General features: G+C 53.9%; 2 protein-coding genes across 5 annotated transcripts in view; one reads left to right on the forward strand and one right to left on the reverse strand.

Annotated features, from left to right (window-relative positions):
* Positions 1 to 4,882: 4,882 nt before the first annotated feature.
* LOC119249524 (netrin-5) overlaps positions 4,883 to 27,520 on the reverse strand; it is a 45,812-nt gene continuing 23,174 nt past the window's right edge. For 3 of the 4 annotated variants that reach the window (XM_037516919.2, XM_037516918.2, XM_054697281.1), the window contains 6 exons: positions 9,949 to 10,602; positions 7,915 to 8,103; positions 7,549 to 7,698; positions 7,061 to 7,114; positions 6,772 to 6,852; positions 4,883 to 5,506 (listed from right to left, as the gene is read on the reverse strand). In XM_037516919.2, coding sequence (XP_037372816.1) covers positions 5,094 to 5,506; positions 6,772 to 6,852; positions 7,061 to 7,114; positions 7,549 to 7,698; positions 7,915 to 8,103; positions 9,949 to 10,602 — 1,541 coding nt within the window. In that variant the 3' untranslated portion in view covers positions 4,883 to 5,093. Of the gene's footprint in view, positions 5,507 to 6,771; positions 6,853 to 7,060; positions 7,115 to 7,548; positions 7,699 to 7,914; positions 8,104 to 9,948; positions 10,603 to 12,581; positions 12,741 to 27,520 lie in introns of those variants that run through there. The other variant, XM_037516922.2, reaches the window with a different exon arrangement.
* On the forward strand, positions 5,018 to 21,288 carry LOC119249527 (galactoside 2-alpha-L-fucosyltransferase SEC1-like). The gene is made up of 5 exons (XM_037516923.2): positions 5,018 to 5,078; positions 6,532 to 6,607; positions 9,349 to 9,443; positions 12,823 to 12,934; positions 18,292 to 21,288. The coding sequence occupies exons 2-5, from the start codon at positions 6,583 to 6,585 to the stop codon at positions 19,359 to 19,361; spliced, it is 1,302 nt and encodes a 433-aa protein (XP_037372820.1). The 5' UTR covers positions 5,018 to 5,078; positions 6,532 to 6,582; the 3' UTR covers positions 19,362 to 21,288.

A 27,520-nucleotide genomic window follows, 5' to 3' on the forward strand; every position in this document is an offset into this window, starting at 1 on the left:
GTATAGGCCAGAGGTGCAGCAGGGGGGAGGTGAGAGGATTCACCAGAGACAGAGTGGGGAACAGAACAGGCAGATCGACCAAAATTCACTGCTGAGGGGAGCAGCGGGCCAGTCAGGAGAGTCCTGCTGCGCCATGTGAGTGGCTCCCTGGCTGGGCATCGAACTCGTGCTGTAGCGGCTGCAGATAGTTTCATAGGTTTTGTCTTAACTCCTTGTACCACCATGGAGGCCCCTGATTCCTCATGTTTGAGCAGTACCATCCTATAGAACTTTCTACCGTGGTGGAAATGTCTATATCTGCTCTGTTCGATATACTTGAAATGTGTAACGCAAATGAGAAACTTTATATTTGTTTCCATATTAATCAATTTAAATTCAAATAGTTCTTGCAGCCAGTAGTTACAGTATTGGCAGCTCAGCACTAGAGAACAAGATCTGAATATCTTGTTGTGTCTGTTGCTAAGTCTCCCTGTCTCTCTGAGTGGCAGTTTCTTTACTGAAAAGGTGATTAAGTATTCTGGCCCAACCCAAACTAAGTTTCTTTTCTTTTTTTAAAGATTTGTTTTTATGTATGCATACATACCAAAACTGGGGTGTAGGCCAGAGGTGGGGGGGAGGGGCAAGAGGATTCACCAGCGGTAGAGTGGGGAGCAGAACAGGCAGATCTACTGAAATAAACTGCTGAGGGAAGCAGCAGATGAGATAGATCCTGGTCGGGGATCGAATTCATGTTGCAGTGGCTGCCAGTAGCTTGACAGCACAGTGTCTTTAGCCCCTGCACCACCAGGGAGGCCCCCCAAACTGAGTTTGAATCTCTGTCCCCACCTTGAAGTAGAGCCCCCATCTGTTTCTTCATCTGTGTAATGGACATAATAACAACTATTATTCAATAATGGTAGTCAAAATAATATTCAAAAATAATGAATAAATAATAACACCTATTTATTCAATAAATATTTATTGAGTACATATTATGTCCTAGTGCCTGGAGTAAAAGCATTGAACAAAACACACATAAATCCAAGGTCAGGGCTGCAGGAGGTGGAAGGGAATGCCATGGCCAAGACATTAACTATTTCCAGTCTCAGCCTCTCTATTCCTAGAAAGCCTATAAGGCTGCTCTGCTAAGCATCTCATGATGTCATAGTTTACTCTGGATTCTGATTGGCTGAGGGTCTGACATCAAGGCAGATCAGCTAATTTCCACCTTCATGGCTTTTTCTTCTTTTTCCTTGCTACCAAAACACCCTGTTTAACTGGATCCAAGACAGTCCAAAATTAAAGACAATATAGCCGCCCCCACTTGCAGCTAGGTCAGGTCATGTGACTAAATTCTGGCCAATAAAAACAGAGAGGTTGTGTAGCAGCATTTGGAATACATCCCTATAAGACAACTATTGGGGCTTTTTCGCCTTTTTATTTGGCCTTCTCCATCTTGCTGATTGGATACTCATATGATGCCTGGAGCATTCGCTGCTGTTTTGGACCACAAGAACAGATCATGGTGGAGAGGAAAACTAGAAGGTTCCTGATAGATTATCTCCGGACCTTTCTTTTTTTTTTTTTTAAGATTTATTTATTTATGCATACAAGAACTGGAGTGTAGGCCAGAGGAGTGGGAAGGTGAGAGGATTCACCAGAGACAGAGTCAGGAGCAGAACAGGAGGATCTACTGAAATACACTGCAGAGGGGAGCAGCGGGTGAGACAGGAGAGGTTCTGCTGAGCCATGTGGGTCAGTTCCCTGTCTGGGGATCAAACTCATGCCACAGTGGCTGGCAATAACTTGATAGCACTGAGACTTAACCCCTGTGCTACCAGGGAGGCCTGTGATTTTTTTAACTTGAGATGGAAAGATTATTCTGGATTATCTAAGTGGGACCCATTTGATACATGGATATTTAAAAGTTGAGAACTTCTTCCAGCTGCAGTCAGAAAAAGATGTAAGGACAGGAGAAGAGGCAGGAGAAATTTGAAGTGTGAAAGAGACTTGATATGCCACTGCTGGCTTTGAAGACTGTGGAAGGGATCATGAGCCAAGAAATGTGGGTGGCTTCTAGAAATTGAGAATGGGAAGGAGACATTCTCTCCTAGAGGCTGGGAGCAATTTAGCCTTGTTGACATTTTGATTTTTGCTCTGTAAAACTAGTATTGGGTGCTTGACCTTTAGAACTGTCAGATATGTGGTAATTGGTTATGGCAGCAATAGAAAACTAATATACAGATGTTTCTGAGCGCATATATATACAGATGTTTCTTCCCCTCCTTCATGCCATTGGGTGGAACCACTTGAATAATGAGCTGTGAGTAGAAGGGCCAGAGTCACTCCTGAGTCAAGCCATCAATTTCTTGTGTGCTCTCTCTTTCCCTGTCACAATGATCAAGAATACCAGTAGAGGGCCTCCCCGGTGGCGCAGCGGTTGAGCGCTGGGTTGCGAAGCTGCGCGCGGCCTCTGCGGCGCCGGTTCGATCCCCGGCTGCTCCCCGGCCACCAAAGGAGGGTCCCACATGGCGCGCAGACCTCTCCTGCCGCCCGCTGCTCCCCTCAGCAGTGTACTTCGGTCCTTCTGCCTGCTCTGCTCCCCGCTCTGGCTCTCGTGAATTCTCTCGCCCTCCCGCGCTTCTGACTGTACCCAGTGCATGTAGAAACAAAACAAACAAAGAAACCAGCAAACAAATAAATAAAGCATGCCTCTATATAAAAAAAAAAAAAAAAAAAAAAAAAAAAGAATACCAGTAGATGCAATTGGTGTAGTAGCAAGATGTTAGATGCCTCTTAGCCTGGGTCCTTGTACAACTTTGTGGAAAACCACTTCTTGCTGACTTGTTCGGGACATATACCTAAGCAAGGAATCAACTTTCATTGTGTTAAATCAACAGAGCTAGCCTCCCCTGACTAAGGGAGAGCTTCAATGAAGTATGGAACTAGCTTGCTATTATTTGAAGGAAGCTTGCAGGAGGTAAGGTCAGTTACATGATAGGAGTGGATCTCGTGGGACTTTGTAGAGCAAAGTAGAGACTTTGGATTTTATTCTGAGAGAGAAGGGAAGTCAACAGTTTTGAGCATACTACTTTCATGATCTGGGTTAGGTTTTTTTTTTTTTTTAGAGATTTATTTATTTATGCAAACAAGAACTGGGGTGTAAGCCAGAGGTGTGGGGGGTAGGAGGATACACCAGAGAGAGCAGGGAGCAGAACAGGCAGATCTACTGAAATACACTGTTGAGGGGAGCAGCGGGGAGACAGGAGAGGTCTGCTGCACCATGTGGGTTGCTCCCTGGACAGCTGGGGATTGAATTCATGCTGCAGTGACTGGCAATAGCTTGATAGCGCTGTCTTTAACCCCTGCACCACCAGGGAGGCCCTGGCTTAGGTTTTAAAGCCCTTATCCTGTCTCCAGTGAAGAAGACTGTAAGAGGGTAGCAGGGAGAGTGGTGTGCAGACTACTGCAATAAAAGAGGCAAATAGTGGTGATGGCTTGGACCAAGGTGGTGGTAATGGAAATGGTAAAAATGGTAGAATTATGAACATGTTTAATAGTACACAGTTTGCTGTTGGACTGGATGTGAGGGCAGAGTGATGGAGTCAATGCCTAATTGAACTAGCTTCCAGAAAGGATGGAAAGAGCAAAGGAATAGAGTTTTGATGGACTAGAGAACACTTCTCATAAAATCCCTTGAAGACTCCTAAGTCCTGCTTCAGAGTTGCCTCCACCCAACTGACACCAAAGGCAAGCTTCTCTAGATATAAGATGTTATTGGTAGCTTGAGGGTCAGCCACCGCCTAAAGGCTATTTACTGCCTTTTTCAGTCCTATCAGGAGTTTACCCAGAACACTTATTTCCTGCAGGGCACAGATCTCTCTTCCCAGTACCCAATGAGGCTCTGACTCCCCATTGAGGCCCATTTTTCTGTCCACCCAAATGGACCTTAACTCATATCCCTTCCTTTGAGACTCCCACAAAGTACTCTCTCAATGATTCTTCCAAGGTCACCCAAATTTAAAACTGTGTTGTTGATTATAAGTACAGGAAGCAGAGGTCAGGGAAACAAGAAAGGTGCAAGGCCTCCACAATCTTCCATTTCATAGCACTTATTACAGCTTCCTGCCTTTTTAGCCCCACACCTCTGGCCTGTTGCTAACCAACTATTGAGTGGGAATAGAGTTTTGCTCTGCATCAAATGCTGTCATTCCACTCTGTATCTCCAAATTGGCTATTCTCTCAGGAAAGTGTTAAGGCTATGCTTCAAAACCAGGTGAATGCCAGTTATAACTCTCAAATTTACTTCAAGAATCTTTATTCTTGGGCCTCCTTGGTGGCGCAGGGGTTAAGACACAACCTATGAAGCAAGCCACAGCCACTGCAGCACGAGTTCGATTCCCAGCTTGCCAGGGAGAAACCCACATGGCGGGACAGACCCCTCCTGTCTCGCAGGCTGCTCCCCTCAGCCGTGTACTTCGGTCTATCTGCCTGTTCTGTTGCCGGCTCTGTCTCTGGTGAATCCTCTCAAACCCCCCCCCCGCCCCCGCATCTCTGGCCTGTACCCCAATTCTTGTATAAAAATAAATAAATGTTTTTTTAAAAAAAGAATATTCTTTTCTCAGAGACCACCCTGAGCCTCAGTAGGAACCAAACGGTCCAAAATCTGGAACTTTCTGGAAGCCTGGTAGTGCTATCCTTCCTTTTGGTATATTCCCCGCTTTTTCTAGCCACCTGATGCCTCAGGCTTTTGACCGATCGTCGGGCAGCACGAATCTGCGCTTTCATTGGACTGGCCATTTGTCAGGGAGCACTGCCATACTTGGACTCTGCGGTTGACTCAAGGCCTCCGTTTGCCTCTCAGAGACTCAGTCAGCACAAACCAGGGCTCTGTGGACAAAATTCCTCAAGATTTAAGACTTTATTGAGGGGAAAAAGCTACATGGCTCAACGGGCCAGTTGTCCTAGTCAGGAACCAAAGGTCCTGCTTGAGGTGTGCAGCCTTTGGCTAACTATCCCTGGTGAGGCAGGATGTTGGCGCATGAGCGTGACGTCGGGGCTCTGCGCCCTCCAACTGGCTCTCCCGGACGCGCCATCGAGTGAGCAGGCTGCGCTCACGGTCCCGTCCAAGTGCTTTGACTGGCATTGGAGGCAGCCGAGCTGCGGCCTTGGTGCTTCGGCTCCAGCTCCGGGCTTGGTGTCACGCGGCAGCCTCCAGCGTGCGCCTCCCGCTGCCACCGCCGCAGCGGCTGGGCCCAGCTCGGCCTCCAGGGTAGCGCCAGGCCATGGCGGTCAAGGACTAGGCGCCTGGGGTCAGGACCGCCGGCCGAGCTGCCCAAGAGTAGGTAGTGGGCGCCGGGCCGCAGGCGCAAGCAGCCACAGGCCAAGTCGGCGCCTGGCACCCAGACGTCCTGGCTGCCACGGCGGACGGGCCACGCCCGCTGCTTGTACACGGCCATTACGCGCAAGGCCAGCCGCCACCACGCAGGGCCTGCCACCTCGGATGCCAGCACCTGGGCGCGGAGAACTGCAGGAGGGGAAATGTCAGGACTGGGCGGTGGGGATCCTGGTGGTGTCAGTCCTGTCGGGGAAGGGCCGGGGACCTGAGGGTGGCCTTCCGGGTTGGTGTCAGTAAAGAGACAGACCTTGCACCTTTGGGGGTGAGAGGCTGAGAGTCTGGCCTCTGAGGGTGTGCAGATGGACGGGCCTGCTGGAGGAGACATTGTCAAGGGAAGGACGGTGGGCTTGTGAGAGTGAAGTGGGGACTTGTGATTGGGACAGGGGAACAATGGGAGTCTCCTCCAGAGGAGGGGCCCAGGAGCCTAAGATCTGTCAGGTGGTACAAAAAGGAGCCATGGGGGGGGGTCATCATAAATAGAATTGATGGAAGCAGGACTTAATTAAAGTGGGAGTGACTAGGGGGACCCATGGGGAGCAGGTGTGTGGAAATCAGAACATGCTGACCCAGGGGTCTTTAATATGGCAGGGTCAGAACATGTTAGGAACAGAGCCCTTAGAAAAGAGGGGTGCTGTGGAGGTAGGATTTGGGGATAGATTGGGGGAGACCAGAAGGCATCCAGTCCCTAGAACCCAAGATTTGAGGTCCTACTAATAGTGATTCAGAAAAATGTACCACTGAGGGAAGTGAGGTAAGATGTGTTGGGGGCAGGACTCTGGCTAGCAAGCTGGGTTTATGGAGCAGACCTCAGTGGGAGGTGTGGGGAGAAGGCTCCACAATGCAAGGCCTAGGACACTAGTCGCCACATGATGCTCCACAGGGAGGAGCGGTCACGGGATCCTGTACCATCGAGGGGAGTAGCGGCTTGGTTTGACTTCATGGGTTGGGCTGACCTCCAGAGAGAGCTGAGATATCTGAGCTCACAGGTCTGGGGATCATGGCACTGGTGTGGGCTGAGGAATTAGGGAGGCTCTGTGGGAGTGGGGCTAAGTTTCAGATATCTGGGACCCTGAAGGTGGAATAAAAGTGTCCAAGAGGGGCAGGAGAGGGCAGGGCCCATTTCATTCTCCCGTTCCCCTTTCTCCCACCCCCAGGAGGTTACCTCCCTCCGTCACAGAAGCACAACAGAGTGAAACTGCAAGAACATGAGGAAACAGGAGATACAGGAAGGTAATGAACACCCCTCCCCAAACCCCCTGCTCCCCATTTGTCTTCTGTCCCATTAGATTCCAGATTGGGAAGGGCCCTTCAGAGTCCAAAATCTTTTCCCATGTAAAATGAGAAAACTGAAGGCCAGAGTCATCTAGAGTGCAGCCCTTTCTCCCCTCACTCACCATAGTCCTGCTGGCAGTACCTCCGGAGGCTCATGTGTATCCTGGTGTCCGAGATATTGCAGTAGTTGTGACACTGAGGGTCTGGAGAGGGTCAGGCTGTCTGTGGCGGGCTCCTGAGCCCTGGGCCGCAGAGCCCTGCCCCTGCCCATCCCCTAAATCAGCTGGGAGGCCCAAACTGCCATCACTGGGCTCAACGGGCCATTTTCATTGGTGTCCCCTACCTGGGACCCCAGTCACCCCACCTTCCCTCTCCTTTGCTAGCAGGGGTCTCCAGCTAGCCCTGACTTACCAGTGCTGTAAGCACCAGGGGTTGTGGCAAGGGTGGTGGTTGCCTCTGGAATTCCTGTGAGAGACCAAGGGAGAAACTGAACCTCACCCCCCACCCCACACACACACCCACCCCTCCCCCAGGGAATCCAGGCATCTGAACCCCAAGTGTCTAGTCTCTTAAGGCAAACACTGTCCCGCTCCTCTCCCAGATATGGAGTCCGGTCCCTGGCTGCTGCTTATCTCAGACCTAGAAGAGGCGTCCAGGCCAAGCTCCTCTCTCGGACCCAAGAGTCCAGGCCCCTAGCCTCTTTCTCCCCAAGACTGAGGAGTCCGGAATTTCAGTCCCACCTGGGAAGGGTGGGACTGAACCAACCAGAATTTGGCTCCAGCCTCATGCTGCCATGTCTCAGGGACCAAGCACTCAACCTACAGTCCCCCCACCCCCCACAGGCCTGGCATGCCTCCTTCCTGCCCCCTTAGGACTTGTGACCCCGCCTCAGGACTCACTCTGGCAGGGCATCCTGGGGGAGCGGCTCTGCTGGTAGCCAGGACCACAGCGATTGCAGGTTAGGCCGGTGACCCCCAACTTACAGGAGCATTGTCCGCTGGTCTGATTGCAGGTGCCTCCTATTGCCCCTATAGGGTGGCACTGGCAGGCTATGTGAGGAGAGGAGCTGGGAATGTGGGTGGCTGGACCTCAGGTACTCCCACCCAATTCCCCAGCCCCTTCTCCCTCAGGGTCCCCCACCCCAGTCTAGGCCCCCAGCCCCTCCTCCCTCAGGCCAGAAGTCCAAGCTCCACCCCTTCCTCCCCCAAACCCCAGTCTCTGGTCCTGCCTCCTGTTCCCTAAATCAGCCTTCAGGTTGCACTCACCCCTGCAAGCCTTGGGGCTGGTGATGGGCTGACTAGGATCCCTCCAGAAGCCTGGCTGGCAGTAGTGGCAGTGCCGCCCAGCTGTGTGGTGCCGGCACCTCTCACAAATGCCCCCACTCCGGCCCCCAGACAGCCTAAACAGCTCAGAGTTGAACCTGCAGCGGCGGGCATGCTGGTTGCAGGAGCAGGCTGGGAGCAAAATGGAGTGGGGTCACATCAGGCCTGGGCTTTCCCTTCCCAGGGTCCCAGCTTTCTCCCCACTCTCTCAGGAAAGGAAGTGAAGTGGGGTACAGTGTGAGAGGCTGTGGGGGCCCTGGGTCAGCCTGGGTCCCAAAACCTCTTCATCCTCAACTTTAACATGGGTGCACAGCCCTGAAGTGGGGTCAGCCCTGGGGAATGATGAGCCTCCTGAGTGAATGTGAGACGGAGGGGGGGCTTAAGCAGAGGTCTGGGGTGTGGTCGGAACCCTGAGTGCACGTCTTGTCTGTGTTCCTGGGGCAAGTACCTTCTTTCCTTAGCTCATTTCCTTTGTTGCAAGTGACATTTATAACCGTCTCTTCAGGAGGTTTAAATGAAACTGAATAGAAAGTGACCCAGGGCCTGACACACCATGTGCCTGCTGGCTTAGAGCTTCCACTGGCCAGGCCAGGGGCCTTGAAGTGGTTCGCCATCCCTGCACTGTGTGAAATGGGCTACCCACACCCCCATTTTACAGACACAAACAGTGAGACGCAGAGAGGTGAAGTCACCTGCCCAAGGTAATACAGCTAAGGGTGGGCAGGGGCCGGGTGGGAGGGAGGCCTCCTGACTGCAAGCTGCACTCAGCCATGTTTCTCATGGTTCTCGAATGAGGATTAGATAGTGAGCACATTTTCCTGGAGAACACTGATCAGGTTTTCTAAGCAGGCTGCTCTCAAGCCTTCCCACCTGCTAGAACCACCTAGAACATCTGAGAACATCACAGATTCTGGCTCACCCGCAGGCTTCTGCTAGGCCCAGGGATCTGTCTGTCTAGCCAGTGTCCAGAGAGAGATGTGCTTAGGGGGTTCATTCTTTGGAGAGATTTGAGGAGACTTTTGGCTCAAGAAGTTTGAGAGGCCCAGAATGGGAGGTCTTGAGAGCCCAGAGGAGTCGTGGGGAGGCCTGGGACCTGAGTCAGCAGAAAATAACCCCCTCTCTGAGCTGCAGTTTTCTCCTGCAGTGAGGACTGTTTCCCCCAGGGTGTTGATGGTGTCCGTCCAAGGTGGCAGTGCTACTCAGCTTGAGATTTGTGGGGAGAGTCACACTTGGGATTCTTTCTGACCAAGAAGAACCACTTCCCCTCTGGAAACCAGGTTGGGGGGAAGGCTTCAGACTGCCAGGTCTGCAAAGCCCACAGCTTCCCCCATCTGCCCAGACCCTTCCCCATCACAACTCTGCTGGCGTCTTACCCAGGTGCAGAGGGCGTGTGCTGGTCCCTGAGGGACGGCGATCCCCACCCCCACACCCTGTCCAGCTCCAGGATGAACCCCACCCAACCCGCAGGCCACGTGAGTCTCCCCTCCTCCCTACAGGGCATCCAATCTGGCTGTGGGAATGGGCCACCAAACCGAGAGGCCCCAGGGTGATGGGGCAGGGGCCCCAGGAGGATGGTGGCCTCCAGAGAAGACTCCATGGGAATGAGGACAGAGTGGGGAGGCAGTGGGCTGGGGTACAAGTTAGTGACTGTGACATTGCAGGAAGTAGAGGAGGAGGAGGGGTGTGGGAGGAGAGAGAAGAACAGAGTGTGTGTGTGTGTGTGTGAGAGAGAGAGGAACAGAGTGTGTGTGTGTGTGTGTGTGTGTGTGTGTACACACGCATGCGTGCACGCTTATCTGTCCATGCAGTAAAGTTGCCTCTAGGACCTGGTGACTCAGTAGACCCCTACACCAAGGGCTGCTGCTGGAGGTGGGAGCAGAGGCAGGACTGACCCGACAAGGGGCTGCTGGAAGATGGGAAAGCTCTGGTCTGGAGCACCATTGTGGGGAGAGGCATAGAGCGGGGCCCAGGACTCACGCAGACAAGGGTGAGGGTGCCGGGGCGTGGCGGGCCGCCAGGGCCAGTCGCGATGGGAAGGGCGGCAGCTCTCGCACCCGGGGCCTGTGGTGTGGTGACGGCAGCGGCAGCGGGGGGGCTGGGCACGGGCAGCACAGCGAGCTGCGTGACCATGGCACTGGCAGCGGCCTCTCACTCCAGCTGCCGCCAGCCCTGCTGGGCCCCCAAACTCCACACGGAGGTGACTGGCCACCACGCTGGCCTTAGGGCCTGGAGGGACTCGGAAGGTCACCCGCTCAGGGCCCCCCAAGGCCCCAGGCCAGGCGGGTCTGCGCCACAGTGATCTCCAGGGACCTCTGGTGGCCCAGGCAGCAGAGAGGATAAGGGCTGGGGGTCCTGGGGTACAGAAGCGCAGACTGACGGATGTCACGAGGAAGGGGTCACCCAGAGCCAGGGTCAGGCTGCCATTGCAGGTGGGCCGGAGACCAGGGTCTGTCCCCAGGGAGAGGGTGCAAGCCTGGGGACAGGAGGCCACCAGGCCTGCCAGCTGGGTCACTGGTGGGAGGCAGAAGCGGGGGCGGCCCCCTGGATGGTAACAGGGGTCAGCGGTGGCCTGGCTCAGGAGGAGCAAGAGAGCAAAGGTCACGGGCATGGTCCCAACAGAGGCCAGTATACCTGCAGAGGAGAGCAGTGGCTGGGGTCGGGCTGCATGCGGAGGCTCCACCCCTCTCCGAGGCTCCTTGAGGAACCCCGTTCCACCCCAGCCCTGCCAGGCCCCCTCCCAGGCTGCTTTTCTAAGCGAGGAAAATAGTTCCATCTGGGGAGAATTACTGTTTACATAACCCAGAGGGGAAAGAACGCAAGCAAAATTGAGAATTTTGCCTGAACTAATCCGTAGCTTAACACCCCAGAGCTCTCCTTCAGTGTCGAGGGGCAGGGGGCCCTGGGGAGACCTGGGGGACAGTTGGGGAAGCCTAGAGAGGACACAAGGGGGGGGGGGCGCGGAGAGCGGGCCTGGGCCCTGGAGGGGGAGGTAGAGACAGATGAAGACCAGCCGCAAAGAAATAGAAAAAGGGCCAAAGTCCAGACAGCAAAGACAGACAAAGGGAGAAGAAGCAGCACAAGCAGGGCCAGGGCCAGGCAAAGGAAGGAACCATGATGCCAGAGGGGTGGCCAGGGAGGCTGAGACAAATAGAGGCCGCACACCCAGCGTCCACAGGCTTTGGGGGGATGGGGTCCAGACTATCAGGCAGGTGGGCGCAGAGACGCCCTGGGGAGCAGAAAGAGAACAGACGCAGAAAGCAGGGCCTGGCAGGCTGGGAGTGGGGCGGGGGTGGGGGGGCAGAGGGGAAGGGCTAAGTGGGTTGCCCGGCGGCGGATCAGAAGCTGGAGGCCAGGCCCCGGCCCACCCGGATCAGAGCGAGGCCCTTTCCCACGTGGGGGCCTAACCTTGTTCTCCACACCCAGGGCACGGAGGGGATTATCGCCAAACAGCCAGCCTCCCTGCCACCCACCCCCAACCCCACCCGCCTTTAACCCTTTCCCACCCGGGTACAAAGCCCGGAGAGCCATGCTAAGGGACCAGATAGGGATGTGGGGGTGCTGGGAGCCTGGGGACGGCTGGGGAATGGGTACAGAGTCCCTGTGGGCCTGGGCAGCGGGTGCTGGAAGACTCAGGTGGGTGGGCTGTGTGCTTAGATTTCTCGTAATTCAGTCCCCTGCCTGCCACTCTAGGCTTCTCCCTAGGGATCAGAGCCCCCACTTTATGTACCCATTCACAGGTCCCCAGAGAAGACAGAAGAACAGATACTGGGGGTGGCAGCTGTTGAGAGAGGAGCGAAGCAGGCAGGACAGGGAGAGCCAGGAGCCCAGACGTACGGGGGCCAGAAGACCGGAACCCGGGGTGGCAGGAGCCAGGAAGGACTGCCACTGAAATGGCCCTCCCCTTGGGCCTCAGCCCTGAGAAGGAGCTCATTCAGGCCTGGGAGCCTCACGTCATTCTGGTCCCCGGTGTCCAGGCCCCTGGCTCTGAAGCTGGAACGCAGCCCCACCGGGGACTGGGAGTGCATGAGGCACCTGGGGGTGCAAGGTGGGGCCCCATACTCCCCTAGGCTGACCACTCAGACCCCGGTGTCCCCACTGCAGTTGCCCTGTGCAGAGACCGCCTCCTCCTGATCCAGAGGAAGGGCATAGCCCTCGCCCCTCCCCAGGAGCCCAGGGCGCCATTTTGCACTCCCGTGGCGGGCATTTCCAGGCGCCCTCAGCACCACCCTGATTAGTGAGCGGCCCCCTGGTTAGTGAGCGGCCCCCATCCCCACTCCTCCCTTCCAGCCTAAGTGACTCTTTGGGGCACCACTTTCTGGCCCTTAATGCCTTGGCTGACTCGACCGAGTCTCCCAGCCTTCCTGGGGAACCCAGAAGTCAGCCCTTGCCACTGGGGAACCCAGAGACGTGGCCCCAGCCACCGCCCTTCTGGTGACTGGAGCCCCTCTACCCCAAGCCCCCTTTAAGAAGCAGAACTGCCTGTGCTCCCACCAAACCCACAGTGAGGCCCGGTGCCTGGGTAGCATGGGGGTCCACATGGGAACCAGGCTCCTTTCCCCAGCTTTTGGGCATGCACCCCACCCACCATTCACCCCTAAACTGGGCCAAACCTGTGCCCAAGAAGAGAGCGTCCTCTGGAATCAGTTCCTCGAGTGGAAGCAAGTCCTGCCCTCCCGCAGGAGCCGGCGGCAGTGTGGGCTCTGGGCGTGCGTGGCGAGTGGCTGCTCTCAGGCCCCAGGCTCCTGGGGGGTTCTGGGCGGGAGCTCTGAGCAGAGCCTGATGAATCCAACACCACCAGGGCGCCCCCCCACCCCCAATCCCCTCACCAACAGCAGCCTGCTCTCTCTGCAGGGACCCCTGCCAGTCACACCACCCCCAACCGGGTGGGACTTGAGAGCCGGAGCCCCCGGGGGGCCCGCAGCCAGACAGCCCCAAGCAGCCTGGCCCAGGAGGATGAAGGCAGGTAGGACTGGACAAGGGCCGGATGGGCTTCTGGGTCTGGGATCCCACTCGGCTCATGCTCGCACTCACACCACTGCCCCACCCACTCCCAGCTCCGAGCTCCCCCACCAGCAGCTGCTGATCGGGCAGGGGCTGACCTGCCCAGGCAGTCGGGACTGCTCACACTGAGGTGGCACTTGGCCACTGGCTGTGGGACCCCAGTCTGCCCCTTCACCCTTCTGGAACCTTCTATTGACTGTGACTTAACCGAGCTTTAAGGTCAGTCCCTCCCCGTAACACTCTGCTCTTGGAAGGGTCCCACCTCCCCAGGAAGCTTATAGCTTGGGGGCACTTCCTAAGATGGTGAGGAAGGAGGTGGCAAGAATTCCTAGGACCTCCGTAGTTCCAGGGCTGCAGGGAGGAAGCTGGGATCCCCATTAGGGAGAAGCTCAAAGCTAGTCTTCTCATGGCCCATTTCCCATGGCCGTCAATACCTCAATCAAGAAATTTTCACAAGAATGTCACTGTCAGATCTGTCACGCACCCCAGTAGTTTTGACTCAAAAAAATCACGTTTTTCCATCTCTTCTCGCTGAGTAAAGCCAGGGCTGCGGGAGGAGGGGGCACAATGTTTGCTGCTGTGGCCTTGAGTGCTTGTATTTTCAGACAAGGACCGATCCTGGCAAGCACTTGGGGACCCACTGCCCGGAGCTTTGAGGGTGTGTGTGTGTGTTGGGGGCGGGTGTAGGGGAGCACAGCCAAGGCTTCTGCTTGCATATTGGGGTGGGGGGCCAGCCTGGTGAGAACCAGGACAGGGACATGGCTTTGAAAATAAGCCACGAGGAGTAATTAACAGCAAAAGAAAGGGATTGGGGGGCAGAGAGACACCCCCAAATCAGAGGGGTATATAGGATCCCCGCGCTGGTGGGGCAAAGCCAGGGGATATCGCCTCAAAAGAAGTCACAAGTGATTAAATAAGCTGATAGGGAAGTGCATGGGTGCAGGATGCTGCAGGAGTCGGGAGATAAGGATGAGCCTGGCGAGCGACCTAGGCAGAGGGGACAGCCAGAGCAGGGGTTAGTTTTATTGCCAGAGAAAATTCAGAAAGGAAGTTTCTGTCTGGCGGTATTCCCCACCATCCCCCCCGCCCCTTCCTGGGACTAGAAGATTCTTAAGCTAATGATACCCAGCGGGGAGTGATGTTCTTCACTTCCTTTTTTTTTTTTTTTTTTTTTTAAATATTTATTTATTTATTTATTTATACAAGCACTGGGTACAGTCAGAAGCATGGGAGGGTGAGAGAATTCACCAGAGCCATAGTGGGGAACAGAACAGGCAGACAGACGAAGTACACTGCTGAGGGGAGCAGAGGGAACAGCAGGAGAGGTCTGTGCACCATGTGGGACCCTGTGGCCGGGGATCAAACTGGTGCTGCAAAGGCTGGGGGCAGCTTCACAGCCCAGTGCTCAACTGCTGAGCCACCAGGGGAGGCCCTATTCTTCACTTATGTTCTTAATAGCCTGAGCTCCCTGGGGCAATTAAACCCAAAGATACCTGGGGAGCAGGGAGCAGGGAGTGGAGGGGTAGGAGCTATTGCAGCTGAGGGGGGAAAAAATCCTATTTTTTTTCTTGTAAGGAGACTTTCCTTTTTGCCAGAAAGATAGTGGGGGTGGGGGGTGGCACAGTGTTCCTCAAAATATTGGCCACCTTCACCCTCACAATGCTCTAGAAAAGAGCCAGGACCTCTGAGGGGTGGTACCACTCTGAGGTGAGCTCAGCAGAGTAGGACTCACAGCTCCAGGCTTCCAGAGATTCTTTATCCCCACCCCCACAACCCAGCAATTACAGAGGCCCCATGGAGCAGGGCAGGCCCAACCCCATGTGGAACTGGATGGAGAGTGCGCTCCCTCAGGACAGTCTTGAAAAGTCCAGGACAGTAATTGAGAGCTCAGATTTCAGAACCACACTGCCTGGGTGCAGACCCAGCCTCCACCTCTCTCCTTGCTGTGTGACCTAAAGCTAGTGTCTTAACATCTCTGTGCCTTAGGTTCCTTGTCTGTTTTATGAACCTAAAAGACTGTTTTCCTCACATTCTCTTGAGAACTCAATGAGCAAAGACAGACCTACAGTCTCATGTCTGAAAGGAACTCTTTTGGCTAGAGGTGTTTTAGAACCTTCTGTCTATATTTTGGCATTGTGGGTAACGAGTCCACATATTAGGAAACGGCTTCCCCACCCGCTGGTGGAGTCTGGGCAGCATCCTTGTCTCTGCAGCAAAACACCCAGGCGCTCACACAAACAGAAACCAAGCCTACCAATTCAGCTTGGGTTAGACTCCTGTCTTTAGCAAGACGGCCCACAAAGAATTGTGGAGCGGAAGGGGAAGCCTGGCCTGAGGCGGGAGGAAAGGGAGGAAGGTCAGCCTGGATCTAGCTCTTGGCATTTCACTTGGTTAGGCCATGGAGGGCCAGCAGAGGGAGCAGCGAGGCAGGGTCAGAGCTTGATTCACAGAGCAGCTGAGTGCAAAATGGCCTGGTGGGTGCCCTGTTCAGACGGATTGAGACTTTCTAGAACAGAGCATTAAACCTAGCGCTGGGCCCTTTTGAGCGTGCCTCATGGGACTGCACGGAGGTGGCGCTGCAGGGCGGTCCTGTCAAAAAAGACAAAATTCAACTGAGCAAATGCTCAAGATCTTACTCTTTTCCTCAGTCGATCATGCATCAGGCAGCCTCTCCTCCCTCTAGCAGGTAGAAAGGAGCCACAAACGCTGCAGGAAATGAAAGGTGTTTCTAGGGCTGAAGGAAGCAGGAACAAGGAAGCTAAAGTAACAACTGGCAGGTTGGTGGGGACAAGGGGCGGACAGGGGTCTGGCAGGCAGGTTACCTCAAAGATCACAACTTCGTCATAGACCGGTTTTAAAATTCCTTCTCTGGGAGAGGCCAAACTGTCACTCTAACCTTGGTGACATAGAACTTAGCACTGTAGCCCAGGCCCTGCCCCAGCTCTGGGACCTGCCTGGGGCTCCTCTGGGTGGAGTGAACTGGCCAGACACTGAAGCCCAAGTCCTTCATGCAGCAGCCCAGACAGGACCTGGGCTGGGCAGGCGACATGAAAACTGTGGGCACAGGACTGTTCCCAGCCCAGTGAGAAGCGGCACTCAGAGGCAGACTGCATTTGCTCTTCAGAAACTAAAGCATTAGGACCTTTCTTGTGCGCCTTGGACAGGAAATGAGATGTTGTGCTAAGTCCTCAGGTGGCAAGAGCCAGCGGGCCTCCCTGGGGACCTGTGTTAAACATGTCGCATTCAAGGGGCGCCCAAAGAGGGCAGAGGAATAAAGTGAGGAACTCTGGGATGGAGGAGGAGGAGAGCTGAGGCAAGGCCCACAGAACCCGGATGTTGAAAGGGAAGGGGAAAGTGGGGACCTGGAGGGGAGGCCTGACGAGGGAGAGTAGGGTCCACGCAGCTCTTCTGCATGAGCCTTGGGACTCCTGAGCTGCCGCCACTGGACTGGCCTCAGGAAACCCACAGATGGATGGTGGAGACTGGGGCAGAGGAGAGGAGAAGCTTGGACAGGAGGCATCAGAGACCAGCGTAGACTGAAAAGGCCACTTCTGGGAACACTCAGAGGGAAGCAGTCCTCGAAGGGGCCGACCCCACCTGACCAGGACGGGGAGACTGATGAGAGCCCGGAGGAGCTGGCCGGACGCGGAGATGACCTGGGTGGGCCTCCGGTGTGTAGGCTCCAGGCTGAGGTGCCACTGGCACCCACTGTGACCACAAAGGCAGACCTAGGCACGGTTGTCAGGAGACAGACGAGCCAGGCTCTGCCTGTGCTGTAGGTGGGCAGGGAAGGAGGTGGCTGCTATGGACAGGGGCCTGCAGTTCCTGGGGCTGCAGAGCCTAGACGTGCCCAAGATCCTCAGTTCCACTCACGGGCCCACAGGTCCACAAGGATATCTGTGCACACTGCTCACAGCAGCCACGCTCGCCGCAGCCCGAAAGCAGAGCCGGCCCAAATGTCTTCCATCCGACAAACTGATGGGCAGAAGGAGGCATCCACACAAGGAATGTCAGTGGGACAGGCAGAGCGGTCAGTGGCGGACTGAGCTGAGCTGCGGGGCGGTGAGCCCGGAAACTGAGCTGTGTGGAAGCAGCCAGCCAGTCCCAAGAGCACCAGGCCAGAATCCGTTTCTGTGAAGCAGACACAGAGACCAACCCACGGAGACAGAAATGGGCCTGTTGGAGGGAGGCGGTGGGGAGGATGGGAAGGTTGGGGGAAGGACAGCTGAGGGGTGGGGTGCAGGGTTTCTTTGGGGTGGGGGTGATAAGCATCTCCCAGGATTCATTGAGGGTGGCACAGCGCTAAGTAGACTAAAAACCACTCACTTGTAGATGTTACATGAGTGAATTGTATGACGTTTAAATTCATCTCTAAATGTTGTGGGTGCCCCTTCCAAAAAGAAGGGTACACGGAAGGCCTAAAGATAAACTAGGGCCTCCCTGGTGGCGCAGGGTTTAAGTCACAGCACTATGAAGCTATCACCAGCCACTGCAGCATGAGTTCCATCCCCAGCCAGGGAGGTGACCCACATGGTGCAGCAGACCTCTCCTGCCTCTCCCGCTGCTCCCCTCAGCAGTGTATTTCAGTCAGTCTCCCTGTTCTGTTCCCCGCTCTGTCTCTGGTGAATCCTCTTACCTCCTGCACCTCTGGCCTGCACCCCAGTTCTTGTATGCATAAATTTTTAAAAATTCTTTAAAATAAAAAACTATAGTTGCACATATGGCAGCGCAGAGAGGATGTCTCAGAGGCACACTGGAATGGCCTGTCCTTGGTCCAGAGAGGACACAGGTCATTTCTGCCCAATGGATGGCAGCCACAGGCCTGCCCCGATTCCAGAGAAAAAGCACCAAAGACTGTGTGGGGTCCACCACTGCCACTATCACCTAGCCCTTTCCATGGCTGGTGCTAAGGTCAACCCTATTTTACGGAAGAGGACGCTGAGGCCCAGGGATTGCCCAGCCAGCAGGAGGCAGAGCCTGGGCTGTCCCGCCTCAGACCTGGAGCTCTCATCCTCCGCTCACACTGTGCCACCCTCATAGACTGCACTCCCTGGGCAAGGCTGAAGGAATAGATACCCTAGAAGGATTTATTCTACTCAACTTACAGACACTTGACCCTGCTATCCCAAGAATGTTACAGAAGTTACCTCTGTAATCCTGTGAGGTAATTCTGAAGGGCTGGACCACACACATGACTGTTCCTGCTGGTAAAATGCAATCCAGGGTTGGCACTTCTATAAGGTTCCACCTGATCATCCCTACCTCAAACTTGAGGGAATTGGGTTTCTCCTGTCTTATTTGCCTTTTTCCTCTCCACAGCAGGCCTGAGATTCTGGGCCACCTGCCGGTCCTCTGTCTGCTTCCTCATCTTCATCTTCCTGATGTCCACTCTCTTCCACTGCCACCAGCGTCTGGCTCAGGTGCCCAGCCCCTGGGCCTCCCCGGCCCGTGTGGCCCTGGTCCCCAGATACCTGGCCCAGGAGGGCATGTTCACCATCAATTCCAGAGGGCGCCTGGGGAACCAGATGGGCCAGTATGCCACGCTGTACGCCCTGGCCAAGACGAACGGGCGGCCCGCCTTCATCCCGGCCCAGATGCACCGCACGCTGGCGCCCATCTTCAGGATCAGCCTGCCGGTCCTGCACGACGCCACGGCCAGCAGCATCCCCTGGCGGAACTACCACCTGAACGACTGGATGGAGGAGCAGTACCGCCACATCCAGGGCGACTACGTGCGCCTCACTGGCTACCCCTGCTCCTGGACCTTCTACCACCACCTCCGCGACGAGATCCTCCGCGAGTTCACCCTGCACGACCACGTGCGGGAGGAGGCGCAGCGGTTCCTGCGCGGCCTGCGGGTGAACGGCAGCCGGCCCAGCACCTTCGTGGGGGTCCACGTGCGCCGCGGGGACTACGTGCAGGTCATGCCCAGGGTGTGGAAGGGCGTGGTGGCGGATCCGGGCTACCTGCGGCGGGCCCTGGCCTGGTTCCGGGCCCGCTACCGCGCCGCGGTCTTCGTGGTCTCCAGCGACGACATGCCCTGGTGCCGCCGGAACATCGACCGCTCCCTCCGGGACGTGGTGCTCGCGGGCAGCGGCCGCCAGGGCTCGCCCGCCAGGGACTTCGCCCTGCTCACGCAGTGCAACCACAGCGTCATCACCGTGGGCACCTTCGGCATCTGGGCGGCCTACCTGACGGGTGGGCACACCGTCTACCTGGCCAATTACACTTTGCCCGACTCCCCCTTCCGCTGGATCTTCAGGCCGGAAGCGGCCTTCCTGCCAGAGTGGGTGGGCATCGCGGCTGACCTAGGCCTGGCGGGAGATAGACTCCTCTGGCCCCCCAAGCCCCTCCTCACCCCCGCCCACCCAGGCAGAGAGTTGGGGTGAGGGGCATGCAGCGCCTGGGCCCGGGATCAAGATTCTTGAATTTAAAGCCAGATTCTTCTGCTGCCCGCCTGGTGACCTCTGACAACTGGCTTAACCTCTTTGTGCTTACTGTGCCCCCTGAAAAGTGAACCTCACAGAGAACTTGCTTACTCAGCTCTTGGGAGCACCAGAGGAATTGGCTTAGTGGCACTCGTCGTGTGTACGGGGGTACTGGCCCACGTGGGGCTGGTGCACCCTGAACCTTTTCACTGCTTTAAGGTGCTTTTGTCCTCTCCTTTGTAGGTCCCGAGGCAGGTTCCCTGTCCTCAGGTGAAGGGGAACTCAGTGTGTGTGTTTAGTAGCTAAGAATTCAGGCTTTGGGGTACATGAGACCTTATCCTGAATGAATATAGGGGATGAACCTGGGGGGGGAGGGGCACATCCCCTAAAACTGAGGAGACAGGTATTGAGCCCAGGCAGCCTGCGGGAGCAGAGAGGCCTCACCGTGACACTGACTCTCTGTCTACTCACCCACAGGCCATCAGTGAGGGAGCAGCCAGCTATCCCCAAGGGGTAACAGAGACCAGGAAGTTTGGACAGACTGACCTCCTGCACCCTGGGTTCTAATGGTGACATGAGAAAGCCCAGTATGGGCCAAAATTGGATTAAGGCATGACAAAGTGGTTGTCTTGTGTTAAGTGTATTTTCAAGTGCAGAGATATGTGGCGTGGGCAACACCACACTGATAACCAGGAGGCGTGGAGCAGGCTGCAAGGTGCAGAATGCTGCTGCACACACAAGATCCTGGCCTTCTCATTGATAGAATAATCACATGGCATCAGATACGTGGGGCAGGAGGACAAGGAGAAAAAGATGAGTGACACCAAAGAATGTGTTTTTGTCATGTAGGGCTTGGGGGGACATGAGCCTGCTGACCAGATAATTCTTAGCTGCTTGACAACCATCAAAACCATACCCCAGAGGGGCCTCCCTGGTGGCGCAAGGGGTCAAGGGGTTAAGTCTTAGCACTATGAAGCTATCCGCAGTCACTGCAGCACAAGTTCGATCCCTGACCAGGGAGGTGACCCACATGGTGATGCAGACCTCTCCTGTCTCGCCCGCTGCTCCCCTCAGCAATGTATTTCAGTCAGTCTGCCTGTTCTGTTCCCCACTCTGTCTCTGGTGAATCCTCTTACACACATCCCACCTCTGGCCTGTACCCCAGTTCTTGTATGCATAAATAAATGTTAAAAAAAAACAAACCCCAGACCCGTGGCCATGGTTCCAATCTTATCAACAAGGCATTCCACTGATCACCTTCTGGGGTTCCATGTCATACATTGGTCCTCGGCCCCCAGGGCGTTCCCAGTCACATCTCGTGATGCACACCCTTCCCGGGGTGATCAAGCTTTCTGCTCTGATTGATTGGAAAGGCACCTTGTAAGGTTAGGATCCTATGGCTGATTGGCCAGACAGTTCTGGCCTTGTCCAGGAATGCAGAACTGCAGGTAACAGAGAATGGTGGCTGAACAGGCTGCTTAAGTCTAGCAGACCCACAGAGATGCCCGTGCTCTGTTTCAGTGTAAACCTCCTTCGGGATCTGTATATTAGCAAAAACTCTTTAGAATGTGGTCATTTATGTGTATTCAAAATGTCCACTCAACATAGGTGTGCTGGTTTAGAAGACATTTCAATGGCAGCTTGTCATTTGTTTTCGGTCCTTTCCAAGTGTCTTGCTTATTTGAAGCCCCATTTCCTGGGCGGCTACTGAGCTTGCACACCTTTTCTATCGCGTGTTAACAATACTGCATATTGGGCCTCCCCGGTGGCGCAGCGGTTGAGCGCTGGGTTGCGAAGCTGCCCGCAGCCTCTGCAGCGCCGGTTCGATCCTCGGCTGCTCCCCGGCCACGGGAGGAGGGTCCCACATGGCGCGCAGACCTCTCCTGCCGCCCGCTGCTCCCCTCAGCAGTGTCCTTCGGTCCTTCTGCCTGCTGTGCTCCCCGCCCTCGCTTGGTGAATTCTCTCACCCTCCCGCGCTTCTGACTGTACCCAGTGCTTGTATAAATAAATAAAAATAAATCTTAAAAAAAAAAATAGTCTTTAAAAAAAAAAAAAACGAACAATACTGCATATTCCCAGAGTTGTCTCCGCATAGTCTACTTCCGTACGTCCTCAATGCAGTCATCATGGGTGTGGAGATGAGGGAGGGGGTGTTCAAGAAAACAGAGGGGGGGAGGGAAGCAAAAGCAAGAGGGGGGTGGGAGGGGCCTCTGGGTTAGGGCACTACTGCTATGTAATGAATTATCCCCAGACAATAGCTTAAAACAACAAGCATTTATTCTGTCTTCCACTTTCTGTGGATCAGGAGTTGGAGAGCGGCTTTACAGGGGCTTCACTTTGGGGTGTCCAAGTAGAAGGTCGCTGTCAGGTGTCATGAAGGTGGAGCCCTCTCGAATGAAAAGAAGAAGAGATGCAAGAATGATTCTTTCTCCCTCCTCCTCGAGAGGTCACACCAGGTGTCAGTGTGCGCACCGGGAAAGCAGTCTCTCACCACAGACCAAAGGAGCAGGTGCCTTGCTCACGGATTCCCAGGCTTCTGAACTGGGAGGAAGAAGTTTTCTGTTGTTTAAGCCACCCCATCTCTCATATTTTTATGGTAACAGCCCAAACAGACTGAGGATCGGTGAGCTCCCTCGCCCTGAGACTTCCTGTCGGCTGGGTCACTGGAAGCACAGTCTAGGAATCCCAGAGAGGAAGGACGTGGATACCAACCCAGGCTAAGAGCAGAAAATTGAGGATGGAGGCATCACAACACCAGGCACTGGAGCTGGAGGTAGAAGTCATGACCATAGTTGTTAAACCAGCTTTAGAAATGAAAACTCTTTAGGCGCCAACCTCTCTAGCAAGTGTCAGGCTGCAACAGAAAGTATCCAGAGGGGGCAGACCAGAAGTGGGATATGGAGATTGAGGGCTTTTATACAGAATCCTTGGCCCTTACGGATCAACCTAATCACACCCTAGAAGGAATTTAACAATAGGTAACAATCACACAAAGGCATGAACTCTCCAAAAGAAGAACCCTCTATCAGTACAATTTCTGCACTGGCAACACACCTCTCCTGCCGGCCTGTGACTGCTGGTGCCTCTCCTATTTCTCTTTGCCTAATAAACCTGTCATTTTAAAATGTGAAGAACAAAAAAGAGTGAGAAATTCCACCTAGAACAATATGAAAGTCCACCCCAGTCCTTTTAAAAACAGCGCTTTGCCCGTGTGTGTCTATGCAAATGTCCTTTTCTCTTTATAAACCTGGCTTTCCAAATGCAATGGTCCAACTTGTGTCTATACAAAGTTCTCTTTTTCATAATAAACACGCTGTTTGCTCTGGTTAGAGGCACTTTGTTGAATTCATTTTCAAGTGAATTGTCCCACATCAGCCCCACCCCTGGGCTTCCCTCTCCCCGCAAAACATCCTGGGAGTGATGCAGGTCCTGGAAAGGGGTGGGAGATTCAGAAGACCCATCCTCATAGCCACCCTCCTACACTGTCTCCCAATAGGTCCCCACCCAGGGGAAGACCCCTGGTGGACCGCGCTGGGCTGGCTCCAGGGAGCTGGCCGGGTAGAACAGGTATATTACAATTAATTCTGTTTAAATGCTAAGACTACCTAGTGCTGTCTCCTGTCTTCAAAGTGCCTTGCTTACTGTGTTTAGAAAAGGAAGTTGACAGCTCTAAAGTAGGAGTTAGCCAGCTATCAAGCACAAATGGCACTAATTCATTCAACAAATATTTGCTGAGCTCTTTGATGAGGTTGCAAGTTCAGAGCAGAAAATGTAGCCCTTCAAAGACCTTCCCCTGCTTCTCCCCAGAGGCAACACAAGGAAGTCCGGTATCTTGGAATCCGGTACCTCACCCAGTCGACCAAGTCCGCACTAATAACCTTGGTTCTTGGAAACTGCAACTTAAGCAAACCTATGTCTAACGAACCCACCTTGACATAGGCTATTGATACAAGTAAGAGTCAAATTCTTTTTTTTTGGGTAAATTTATTTATTTATGCATACAAGAATTGGGGTACAGGCCAGAGGTGCAGGGTGGGGGGGGGTGAGAGGATTCACCAGAGACAGAGTGGGGAACAGAACAGGCAGATTGACTGAAATCACTGCTGAGGGGAGCAGTGGATGAGTCAGGAGAGGTCTGCTGCGCCATGTGGGTAGCTCCCTGGCCAGCCAGGATTGAACTCGTGCTGCAGAAGCTTCGGATAGCTCCATAGGTTGAGTCTTAACCCCTTCCGCACTGTCTCTGGTGAATGCTCTCACCTGCCCGCACCTCTGGCCTGTACCCCAGTTCTTGTATGCATAAATAAACAAATCTTTTTTAAAAAAGAATAAAATGACCTTGAATAAAATGACATTGCTCAAGGGCTGGCCGCTCCTCAGACAGCATCCAAGTACATTGTATGTATATGTGGGTTGAATTGTGCCCCCAAAGATATGTTGAAATCCCAAGCCCTAGTACCTGAAATGTACTAGGACAGTGCTCTTCACAGATGCAATGAGGTAAAATGAGGGTGCCCTAGAGTGGGGTGCGTCCTAATCCATCCTGCCAGTGACTCAGTCTTGTAATGACAGAGGCAGAAGCTAACTTTGAGCCTCCAGAACTATGAGAAAATAACTTTGTATTGTTTTGAGCCACCCAGTCCCCAGCATGTTATCACAGCAGGGCCCAAGAAATGACAGTGTTTAACCTGTATTAATTGAATTAAGTAGGCACCCGGCCAGTGCTTCTGATTTAGCTCATAAGCAGATTAGAGAGGACAGGTTTCTGGCTGCTTGGTCAGAAGTCTTTGTTCCTGGTAGAGCCGGGAACCCAGGGGCCACTGAGAGGAGAATGTGGTAAATCAAGCAGGATGTGACCTGCTCACTCCTAGGAAGCTTCTAGAAGCTAGAAAGGTATAGGTCATGCGAAACCTGTAACAAGTAACACCCTGAGCCCATTATGGTTGCGCGAGCATTACCTTGCAGAAGAAACTAGACACTTGGACCCGCTCTGAACCCACGCAGCTGGGGGCTGAGCCCCCCTGATGCTGAGCCCAACTGGAAGTGACTCCTGATACCTCACCCTCCAACACCCTTGGGCTTGAAAGGAAGCAGCCAGGCAGGCAGTGTTGGCTGAATTAGTTTGACTTCACAGCTAACCCGATGCTCATGAGGAGATCGGCCTTGTTGCTCACAGCCCCTCGATAAAGTCCCTTCCTCCAGGCCTCTGGAAATTAAGGCCCTTCACCAAGCCCCTTAAGGAATGTGCTTCACCAGGTGACTCAGCAGGACAGGCTCTCTGTGGTTAAGTTCACACGCTCTGGTCCCAGACTGCTGACTTCTGGTTCAACTCATTAGCTGTGTTGAGCCACCCACTCCCCACCATGTTATCACAGCAGGGCCCAGGAAATGACAGTGTTTAACCTGTATTAATTGAATTAAGTAGGCACCCGGCCAGTGCTTCTGATTTAGCTCAAAAGCAGATTAGAGATGACAGGTTTCTGGCTGCTTGGTCAGAGGTCTTTGCTCCTGGTAGAGCCAGGAACCCACACCTGGGCCAGTGTCTTCACCTCTCTGAGGATTCAAACAGGGACTGGACGAAGAGCCACATGTTGTATGAAAGGGTCAGAAAAAGCCAACTCACAGAGACAGAAAGCAGATTAGTGGTTACCAGGTTGGGGGGAAGCATTGAAAGAAATTGGGAGTGACTCCTTAATTGGGTATGGTTATTTATGCATACAAGAGCTGGGGTACAGGCCAGAGATGCGGGACGTGAGAGGATTCACCAGAGACAGAGTGGGGAGCAGAACAGGCAGACTGACTAAAATACACTGCTGAGGGGAGCAGCAGGGAGACAGGAGAGGTCTGCTGTGCCATGTGGGTATCTCCCTGGCCGGGGATCGAAGTCGTGCTGCAGTGGTGGGGATAGCTTCATAGTGCTGTGACTTAACCCCTGGTGCCACCAGGGAGGCCCCGACAACTGTCCTTTAAATGGTGAATTTTATACTATCTGAATTATAGATCAATAAAGCTTGTTAAAGGCCAGGGAGCACTGCAGCTGCCAGATGGTCCACTTCCTGTTCTTCGATGTCACTGTTGACAGTGGGGCCTTAGGGTGCAATCTCCTTGGAACAGTTTCCAAAGTTCCAAAGACAGCAGAAAACTTTCCTGTTCTGAGCACTGGGGAGAAAGGATTTGATTATGGAGGTTCCTACTTTCACAGACTGACTCCAGGATTTGAGAGCCAGGTGGTCACTTCCCATTCCACAACGAGAGCAGTGGCAACTCCAACTGTGGGGGTATAGTTAATGATGAGAGCTTCATCCAAAAGCACACAGATCCTAGAATCTTGTCCATGGCAAATGCTGGACCCAACACAAGGGGTCCCCAGTTTTTCCTCTGCATTGCCAAGAGCAAGTGGCTCTTGCTCCATGTGGCAACCACATGGTCTTTGGCCAGGTGAGTGAAGCCGTGAGCACTGTGAACATCAGCGAGCACTGTGGGCCCAGGAATGGCAAGGCCAGCAAGATCGTCATTGCTGACCAAGGATAATTCTAATACATTTGACTTGTATTCTATCTTAACCTCGAGAACATTCTTTTTGTAGCTCAAGAGCATTCCCCTTTACTCTCATCTGCTCAAAATATCCAATCATCTTTGTGCTCGCCCTACAGAGGGAGTATGGGCTCCATGCTTTCCTATCCCCTTCCAAGTCTAGCTGGATTGCAAAGTTTATGATTATGAAGTAAAAAATCAACAACAGGGCCTCCCTAGTGGCGCAAGGGGTTAAGCGTCAGCACTATGAAGCTATCGGCACCACTGCGGCATGAGTTCGATCCCTGCCAGGGAGCTGACCCACGTGGTGCAGCAGACCTCTCCTGTCTCGCCCGCTGTTCCCCTCAGCAGTGTATTTGGGTGGATCTGCCTGTTCTGTTCCCCACTGTCTCTGGTGAATCATCTCACCTTCCCTGCACCTCTGGCCTACACCTCAGCTCTTGTATGCATGAATAAATAAAATCTTTAAAAAAAATCAATGACAGAGCTGTTATTAGAAGAAGGAAGAAAATAAGAACGCAGCACCCATATACAGAGAGTGAGTGGCAGTTACCACCCTATGCAAATCACAGGGTGGTGTGATGTGTGATTTCTTGAGCAGGGGCCAGTGGATTTCTACTTTTTCACGAGGGAGAATTGCTCATGGTTAAAAGGAAAAAGAGATAACTTTGAGGGCTACCGTGAAATTACAATTTAGGCTGCGTATGATGTGGTATTCAGAGGTTGCTATAGGGCTAGTAACAGCATGGTGCTGATCTTCAATTTTTTAATATTCCTGTCAGTGGGGGAAACATACAAAATGTCTACAGATTGAATGAGAAAGCCAGGCAAGTTGCAGACAAAGCCAGACTAGCACCATGTTGAAAGCTGAGCAAAGGGTTAATGAGGTTTTGTAGTACAATTCTGCTGTGGGGTAAAGGAAGATCAACTCAGCCTTTTGCCCCACAGGCCTCTGTGGCCATCACTTGAGGCCTTGACTGTAGGAGACGCTTGGGAGCATGGGCTTGGGGCACGCAAGCCTGATGATGGACACCTGGAGTGTGGTGAGAGCATGCGTAAATGGGCACACCTGAGCCAGATACTGAGCGCATCAGGGCAGCAGAGGATGGTGTGGCAGAGAGCGGAGGACAGCAGTGGAGAGACCATGAGAATGTCTGAGCGAGCCCAGAGAGAGTGAAGATTCGCCCACCCAGTAAGGCCCCCCCAGTCTGATGGCAGAGGCCCCAGGCAATCTTGATGGGGGGAGCGGCTCCTGTCCTCACAGGGAGGCTGGGAGAATATTGGAAATTGTCCTTGAAAACACAGTATCTCCTGACCTGGCAGAGCCCACGGTGGCCAGGTTGGAGGGAGTTTCTAATGTTTCATTCTTTTTTTTTTTTTTTAAGATTTTATTTATTTTTATACAAGAACTGGGATACAGGGCAGATGCAAGGGAGGGTGAGAGGATTCACCTGAGACAGAGTGGGGAGCAGAACAGGCAGACTGACGAAATACACTGCTGAGGGGAGCAGCGGGCGAGACAGGAGAGGTCTGCTGTGCCATGTGGGATTCTCTCCGGCTGGCCGGGATTGAACCCATGCTACCGAGAT

The sequence above is a fragment of the Talpa occidentalis genome, unplaced genomic scaffold (assembly GCF_014898055.3).
Source record: "Talpa occidentalis isolate TD23 unplaced genomic scaffold, MPIMG_talOcc4v2.1 talOcc4.17, whole genome shotgun sequence".
NCBI lineage: Eukaryota > Metazoa > Chordata > Mammalia > Eulipotyphla > Talpidae > Talpa > Talpa occidentalis.